The following is an 8,641-nucleotide window of genomic DNA, read 5'->3' as shown; positions in this document are numbered from 1 at the left end:
CCCCTCATTAAATTCATTGCAAGAAACGAAGACCATGTGCTTTAAATGTGTATTTCAGAAGGAGAGCTCCTTATTTTCGATGTGTTCAGCTTTTAATCTTCGCCATCACTATTTCCCAAATCATTATGAACACTGTCTTGCCCTTTTGAACATTTAATCCAGTCAGACTTAGTTACTTTGAATACATAAGGTCAGATTCATGTAAGTACGACAGAGACGTTTCAGAAGCGTTGGTTCAGAAACTCTCACTGGACATCCCTCGGGGCGGTGTCGGCGTTGCAGCTGCTTGGGTGGGGAGACGAGCCTTTCATGCACCGTTCTCGGGGAGTCTGCAGATAACCACGCTCTGAAAGCGAGAAGCGCGCCGGAGACCGCTCCGCAGGGCGCAGTCTAACGTGTCGTGGAAGACACGCGCAACTTGAAAATAAAGACGGCCCCTGAGAGCGCGGCTGCGTCCTCCGCGCAGCCGTCTGGGCTGCTCCCACGCTCGGCTTAGCGCCCCGCGTGACCCGCCCCGCGTGACCCAGCGCACCCACGCGGCAGACGTTGGAGCTCGGTCCGGCTGGGAAATGGCCGAGCCGCTCTCCCCCAGGAAGGCCAAGGGCCAGGGGTGCCCCTTCCTGTTCAGAAGGCCAGGGTGGAAAGGGGCCGCGGGCCGCAGGAAGCGCCCAGTGGGCGACCCCGAGCCCGGAGACGGCAGCGACGAAGGCAGCTCCGTGGTTCGCCGGGGAGGGAGGCGGACCGCCGACGGCCCCATGATCCAGAGGACCCGTGGCGGGGGCCCCCAGAAGGTGGCTTCTTGCGAGGGGGAGGAGGACGGGCCTGAGGCTCCCCGTGTGCTCTACAAGTCCACCCGCTCGGCGAAGCCCGTGGGGCCCGAGGACATGGGGGCGACTGCTGTCTGCGCCCTAGGCCCGGAGGAGGAGCGGGACGCACAGGCCACCTCTGAGCGCAGCCAGCGGACCCAGGAGGAGCGGAGGGGCCGGGAAGACGACAAGATCTATCGGGGCATCAGGAACTATCAGAGATACCCGAGGCCCAAGGAAGCCCGTATGGGCACCGCGTCCCCGGGGATGGCGCGTAAGGGCCCCATCCGCGCGCCCGCGCACCTGCGTGCCACCGTGCGCTGGGATTACCAGCCTGACATTTGTAAGGACTACAAGGAGACTGGCTTCTGTGGCTTCGGAGACAGCTGCAAATTCCTCCACGACCGCTCGGATTACAAGCACGGGTGGCAGATCGAACGGGAGCTTGAGGAAGGTCGCTACGGAGTCTCGGAGGATGAGAACTATGAAGTGGGCAGTGGTGGTCAGCAAGTTCCGTTCACCTGTCTCATCTGTCGCCAGGCCTTCCAAAACCCAGTTGTCACCAAGTGCAGGCATTATTTCTGCGAGCGCTGCGCGCTGCAGCATTTCCGCACCACCCCGCGCTGCTATGTCTGTGACCAGCAGACCAATGGTGTCTTCAACCCAGCGAAAGAACTGATTGCTAAGCTGCAGAAGCATCGAGCTGTGGGAGAGGATGGGAAAATGACAGAGGAACAGGCAGGTGGTCAGGTAGGTCCTGGGTAGATGGCTCCTGAAAGCATCAAGATGTCTTGCAGAAATCTTTAAGTAGAAAACACCACCTGGCCACAAGGAAGACCCTGGGCAGGATGCCCCCAAGATGAACTAAATGAGATTAAAAAATGCTGAAGCTTGCACAAGAACTGACCATGACCTCAAACCCCATCCTCATGGTAACTCATGATTTTTTTGTCTTTAAAACCCCCCAAATGTAAGCCATTGGTACCAGATTTTTAAGTGACAGCTTCCAGCTCTCCTCACATGGTGCCCTGCAATAAAGGGACCCCAGTTCCTCGACTGCAAACAACAAAGCAACATAAAAAAAACAAAATCATTTGATGGGTTTCAACTTTATGTCTCAAACTGGAGCCTATATATACACACAGAGCTTGAATCAGGGCCATGAGCCAGTTTTCTGGTTTTGGTCAGGCTCTGGCCCTAAGGAATTCACTTTATTTTTCTTTTACAGTCCAGGGAATGGATCAGTAGAAATGAACAGCCTAAACTGTATCTTGCTACATAATAAATGGATTTTGGATGAAATGCAATATACGATGTGAACATGTGGACAGCAGATGATTTTTAGATGTGACTAACATACTCATTAGGCATTTTTAGCAAAATTCTCCACTAGGCTCATTGTCCTGAAGTTGAAATACAAGAAGTTGACCGTCTAGTATGTCTTCCGAAACCCAAAGTTTAACTTAAATCCCTTTGAAGTTTTTTATTATGATTAATGAATCATTTCAACATTTTGCTACATTCAAAGGCCTGCAATAAAAGATAAAATCGAGTTCCTTACTAATCAAGGATACCACAAAAAAATTGGAAATCAGGCGAAAATGTGACATGAGCAGTAATACTAAACTTAAAAACCTGTATCAATCACTACAAATTTCAAGAGTTTGGAAACATTTAAGACTTTTCAAAAGTGCACAAGACTGATTTCAGGAACTACTTGGGAAATAGTTGGGTGCTATTTGTAATGGAAGTAAACCCACTTTGATACTTTTCTCAAGTGAATGTTTATAATGAGAGTTTGGTATCACAAAGTCAGGATGGAGAAAGGCCTTCTGTACCTGCTTGTTTGTGAGCTGAGATTCCCAGGATAGGGCTGGGTTTCGTCCTCAAGTCTTTGTCAGCCACTGATGGGATAAAACTCACTTTTTTTTTAGGGAAGCCAGTCATTGTCCAGGTGGGGAAGGTTATTGCCCACAAACTTCAAACTTTGGGGTTCTTGGCAAGGACTGCTGAGGACCCAGCTAAATCTACATTTAACTCTCAACCCCTGAGATAATCTCCAGGAGATGAGGCACTGCAGAGAGCTCAAGACTCTAATGCTAACACCCCTGGGAGAGGCTTAGAATAAGTTCATGCGGGAGCCTCCAGCAGAAGAGCTGCCCAGTCTGGGGGCTCAGTGAGGAAGCAGTGATTGCTAACCAGGCCAGCAAACAGCAGACTCACTACCAAGACTGTCAAGGGAAGAATCCAGACCATACCCTGAAAACAACAAACCCAAAAGTGGTTTTGAAAGTGAAGATAAGGAACTTCTGGATGTCTTGCCATCTAATTTTCCTCCCATCTTTTACAACTAGGAATTTTAGCCCCACACAAGTGTATCAGATAGGACAGCTGGTTGTCCAGTCCAGTCCTGCTGTTGTCTTAGACACTTGTCTCATTGTGTTACTCCCTGGATCAGAAATCCTCACTGATCCTCCCTTTGCTTTAAGGGGCAATCCACAGTCTTTAGCTGTATGGAAAGCCATCTATCTAAAAATGGGCCCAAAGTTACTCTTGCAGGTGTATGTCCCCTGCTCCCCAACATTAATTCTTTACCAGAGTAAAGTTATCCCAAGTGCACCTTCAGTCTGCCTGTCTCAGTACCTTTGCAGATGCCATCTACCAACACCCAGAATGATTCCCCTTATTTGCTCTTGTTCAGTGGAAACTTTGCCTAGATTCAAAGACCACTTTCATCTCACCACCTCCAGGAAAGCATCGCCCAAGTTAGATGCCACGGTTTCCTCTTTTATACCTTTAAAATGTCCATGCTGTCTAATGCTGTCAACCTGGGCTGCTGTAATCTCATAGACAATAATGGACACTTTGTTTTTCCTTTTCTACTCATCAGCACATAATGCCTACATGTGTAGCAGCTCTTCAGTACATAGTGTTGAGCTAACTGGGTGATTCAGGCTTCTGTGTAACTCTTGGTACCTAAAGGAGTGTCCATATAAACCCATCCATTTATCCATTCTCTCTCTGTTGACTACCTCCTCTGTCCAGCTCTGTGCTTGTTCCTGGAAATATAGCAATGAGCAATAAAGTCACAGTACCTGTCTTTGCAGAGTTTATAACCTTGTAGGAAAAGAGTCACACAACTCACAAGTGCTTGCTGTGGCCTACAGTTACTGGAGGCTTACTCTGCCGGTCATTCTGCTAGTACTTCTTCACGTTATCTTGTTGAACACCCATTACCACCCTTGGAGATAAGCATTATCATCTCCTTCTTACAGACCTGGGGACTGAAGCTTAGCATGTCTTTTAGGTTAACTTGTCCAAAGCCACATGGTTAGTGAGTGGGAGAGTGGAGCTTGTGTTTTTTAACCACCACATGAGATAATTACTAATATTAGAGGGATGACAAATACCAAAAATGTTATGTATGTTAGTGTCCTGTGGTGCTATAACAAATTAGCACAAACTCTGGTTTTAGAACAACACAAATTATCTTTAAGATCTGTAGGTCCGAAATTCAACATGGGTCTCACCAGGCTAAGACCAAGTTGTGGGCATGACCTCATTCCTTCTGGAGGCTCTAGGACAGTGATTTTCATCCTTTCTCATCTCATGGCACATAAACTAATGACTAAAATTTTGTGGCACACCAAAGGTATCTTTTGTCAACCTGACAAAACAAGTATATGTATATATAGATACATCTTTATTGACTTCAGAGAGACGAAGGGGGGGGAGAGAAACATTCAGTGATGAGTTGTCATTGATCAGTTGCCTCCTGCACACCACCTACTGGGGATCGAGCCTGCAACCCAGGCATGTGCCCTGACTGGGAATCGAACCTCGATCTCCTGGATCCTAGATCAATGCTTAACTGCCGAGCCATGCCTGGCCGGGAAAAACAAATATAATTTTGATTCACACTGGACAGCTGTTGTGTTGGCGGTTGTCTTTTTTTTTTTTTTTTTTACAATCTAAGGGAAAAGAGGTCAGTACCCTTGACTAAATAGTCAGGTATTGCATGTTTTAAAAATTCAACTGTGTCACACTGGTTGAAAATCACTGCTCTGTGGGAATTCCACATCCTTGCCTTCTGGAGGCCACCATCATTCCTTGACTCATCTCCTTTCCTCCAGCTTCAAAGCCAGCAAACTTCTCTCTGATCAGTCCCCTGTCATGTGTCTGTGACCACAGGTGAGAAACCTCTCCTATGTTTAAGGACTCGTGGTTACATCAGGCCCATCTGGACCATCCAGGGCAGTTTCCCCATCTTAGGATTCTTAATCATATCTGCATAGTCCTTCTTGCCATGGGAGGTTCCAAAGATTAGGGTGTGGATATCTTTGGAGGGCATTATTCTACTGACCACACTATAGGGGGTATAACAAGGGGAGCAGTCTGGAGGTGGAGTGATTTCTCAGACTTCCTGGGAGGGTCACACACCCCAAACTGAGGACTGAGGAGGTTGGAAGCCCCTGTGGAGCCACAGAGCTGGAACTTTGCAGGTCCAAGGGAGAGGCTTGCTGATGTGAGTGGGGGAAATGGCCCTTTCTGAGGCTGGAGAGGTGGCGGGAGCCAGATCATGAGGAACATGCCTGGCAGGCAGGGGATGGATTTCGTCATGATTGTGGGAGAAAGGGGCAAGTAGCAGACATGATTGATTCGCTATTTCAGATCCTTCTGCCATTGGGTAGAGAATGGGTCTGTAAGGAGCAAGAGTGGTCGCAATTAGGAGGGTATTCTGATAGCTTGAGTAGGGGATGTTGACAGTCTAGATCATGAAGGGGGCACTGCAGGGTGAGAGAGTCCATTTTGGGTACTGGCGTGGAAGTGGAGGTAGGGACAGACTCCCAGGCTTCTAAGTAGGACAACTGGAGTAGGCGGAGCCTTTATGATGACACAGCGGCAGCGGCAGGAAGACCAGGCTTGGCTAAGTGCAGTGGTCAGAGCCGAGCGGTTGCAGAAGGAGCAAAGGCCATTAATACTAGAAAACGTTCCTCTTGAGGATAGGAGGCTAGAGCCAAGTGGGCAGAACCAGGGCAACATTTGACAGAATCTCTCATTTTGGTTCTTACGATTGAATATTTATAAAACCCATATTGTTTAAAGAGACCCAAATGCATGATGTTGAAATGCCTTCTGGAAAATTATGCAGACCGAGTATCCTGATTGTTGGTTTGGTTTGATTAAAGATGATAGATCTATTATCTTTCAGCCTGCCCATCTTGATAACCAGACATTCTTTTCCCCTCTGTACCTGGTGCCTTTATGTGCCCTTTATTTATCAGCCTGGTGTCAGCCTAATTCTCTGGGCACAATGTACAATCCTTGCTCTTTAATAAGATGCATTTTGTTTTTCAGAAAGTACATACAGAATTGTACATTTCAACAAAATTAACATTGTGCAAACAAGATTTAGGGAAATAGGTTTTGGCATGAGAGAATTGTGGGACTAAACAAGACAACCCACGGTGCAACACTGAATTTGCAGAACTGTGGGCAGGCATGATTATCTTCTTCAGATCTCACAGCTTGACCAAACCTACTAACAGGTTAGGTTTAGAAGCTCCACATGAGAAAAGAAAGACTGGAGTAACTTCTCCTGGCAAGCAAAAATACTTCTGAATTCCCCACTGGTCCCCCATTCATCCCTGGGGATGCTGTTGGCTGACCCATGGGATGGTCTGGATGCCCAGATTTCTGTGGAGGGACTTCCCTTTTGTTCTTTTCTTTAGTCTGTTTCGGTGGTTCTCAAACTTCAGCAAGCACAAGAATTACTACACAGGACATACAGACGAAGCCAGGGGTCTCATGTTTGATTCTCAATTTAACACAATTTAAAGGGTACTTTAATTTTTGCCTTTGGTGCTGATTTTAGAATGGAAACTCCATGCAGGTTGTCAGGATGTAGCACAGTCTGGGGTTGTGATTCCAGGTCTGCTGCTGGGAGGTGTTTTAGCCCCTTCCCCTGAGAAGGTGAAGGGCTGAGGTTGGAGCCAGCAGGGACTGCTCCCTGGTGAAATTGATTAAATTATTAGAGGATGGTAAGCACTCTATGGTCATGTTTGTGGTAAACAGATCCTGGAATAGCAAACATCAGGGTCTTTAATGTTAACTATCACCCATCAGTGCAAAAGCAGAGGTGGATGGAGGATCCACCCAAGTTCCTCTCCACATGAGGGACCGTGAATGTCACCCAGCGCTATACAGCAAAGCCGTATGCAATTGGTAGAGGCAAGTGTTGGGATAACCGCAGAGCTCATGGCTCATGTAGTAATACCACAGGCCAGACAATGCCACAGCTTCCTCAGCATCACTCTCAATCACATTATCACCTGTCAGGTTCAGATGAATTCATTAATTTGAAATGTGGCCTTTTATCATTTTGGTTATATTTATTTTAAATGCTATATTAATTTATAGTTACAGAAGTACTCTAAGCAGAGGGAGTCTATTCCTAGCTTTTGGTGGGCTTATACTTAAGAAACATTATAATGTAAAGGGTTTATACTTAAAAAACATTATAATGTAAACACCTCGGGATCTAATGTATTTGATACTGAGTAGGAATCACCCCAGGAGCTCATGTTTCAGTTCATCCTCAGACACTGTGCACAGTGGGGTGGAAAGATAACTAGATGATCAGTGTGGGAACTTTTTCCATAAAAGGGTCTATATCTGACTCACCTGGATGGGATGTTGCCCCCATACCATTTCTAAGAACAGTGAGGAAGCGTGGAGCATGCCAGCTGCATGGAAATGGCACCGAGTGCTAAGGAGAAAAAAGTCGTTATTCCATAGTCTCCAAAGTGCTAACTTATAAACAATATCAGATCCCGAAACCTCTGTATGTCTTTAACACAATTTGTATTAAATACATAACAAAATCCATTGAGTTAAAAAAACTACATGTAAAGTGAATTTAGCAGAAATGCATCTTAAAAATAGCCACGAAGATAAGACCTGGTGAAAAACAAATGAGTACAATCTTAGAAGGCCTTTGTCACTGTAAACTTTGACTCTCAAGCTGGGATTCCTTTGTTAAGTATAAAGAAGGTGTAACGGTCAAGGCCTTAAACTTTCTGTGGTCCCTTAGCAGGCTGTGGGGATTGACCATCTGCTCACCTTCAGACTCCAGCATCTCGAAGGTGCTCAGTAAGTGCCCGAGGATGGCAGGGAGGATGTGCTGTTGGATGATTTCTAGTGGATGGCAGATGCATCATTTAATGGGTGACTCAGCTCATTGGCAGCTCTGGTAATTAATGTGCTGCTCCAGGTGCCTTGGCTGCAGAGCCTCGTCATTGATTATGAACTGGACCACACATGTGCATGTTGCTTTCCTGGGCTGCTGCCCACTTTCTTCTGTGTTTCTAGCTCATCATGATCGTGTCCATCTCAGCAGGCCCAGCTGTGTTTGCAGAAGCCCATCTTCGTGCAGATTTGCCCTTGGTCCTCGAGCCTGCTGTAAGCAGTGTTTTCAACAGCCAGTGTACCTCCACCGGTGACTGGGGTCTGGAATGACTTCCATTTCCTTCCGCTCTGAGTCTGGTGAGCCCCTGACCTTCTGCCTTCCCCGTGTGCCTACTGCAGCCTTATTTTACCCTTCCCTCCCTCCTGAACGCTTGGGTGAGCGGTGCATTGATGACGTTTCTTCCGCAGCTCCTGGTCTGCACACTCATTTCCCACTGGGGTTAGAGCTGTGCCCTGCCCCGCCTTGGGAGGATTTTGTCCCTCTGAGTCTCGCATTCTTCTCTCTGCACCAGCTCTTGGGCCCCTGGCACTGGAACAGGCTGGATTCCTGGAGGGGTGTGGAGTCCAAGCCTGGCCTCTCCTTCCAT

The 8,641-nt window shown here is 47.3% G+C and overlaps 1 protein-coding gene across 1 annotated transcript; it reads left to right on the top strand.

Moving 5' to 3' along the window:
* The first annotated feature begins 569 nt into the window (after positions 1 to 569).
* On the top strand, positions 570 to 8,324 carry LOC107533501 (E3 ubiquitin-protein ligase RNF113A-like). The gene is made up of 2 exons (XM_016208218.2): positions 570 to 1,556; positions 8,178 to 8,324. Exons 1-2 carry the CDS (start codon positions 570 to 572, stop codon positions 8,322 to 8,324), a joined length of 1,134 nt encoding a protein of 377 aa, XP_016063704.2.
* Positions 8,325 to 8,641: the final 317 nt, after the last annotated feature.

Source organism: Miniopterus natalensis, chromosome 6 (genome assembly GCF_054644295.1).
Source record: "Miniopterus natalensis isolate mMinNat1 chromosome 6, mMinNat1.hap1, whole genome shotgun sequence".
In the NCBI taxonomy this organism is placed as follows: Eukaryota; Metazoa; Chordata; class Mammalia; order Chiroptera; family Miniopteridae; genus Miniopterus; species Miniopterus natalensis.
The sequence above is the reverse complement of the archived record's forward strand: the minus strand, read 5'-3'. Positions and strand labels throughout refer to the sequence as shown.

Excerpts from the sequence above, each read along its gene's own strand:
- LOC107533501 (XM_016208218.2), top strand. The coding sequence starts at position 570 with ATGGCCGAGCCGCTCTCCCCCAGGAAGGCCAAGGGCCAGGGGTGCCCC. Across the intron at positions 1,557-8,177 it reads AGGAACAGGCAGGTGGTCAG|CTCATCATGATCGTGTCCAT; the intron begins GTAGGTCCTGGG and ends CTGTGTTTCTAG.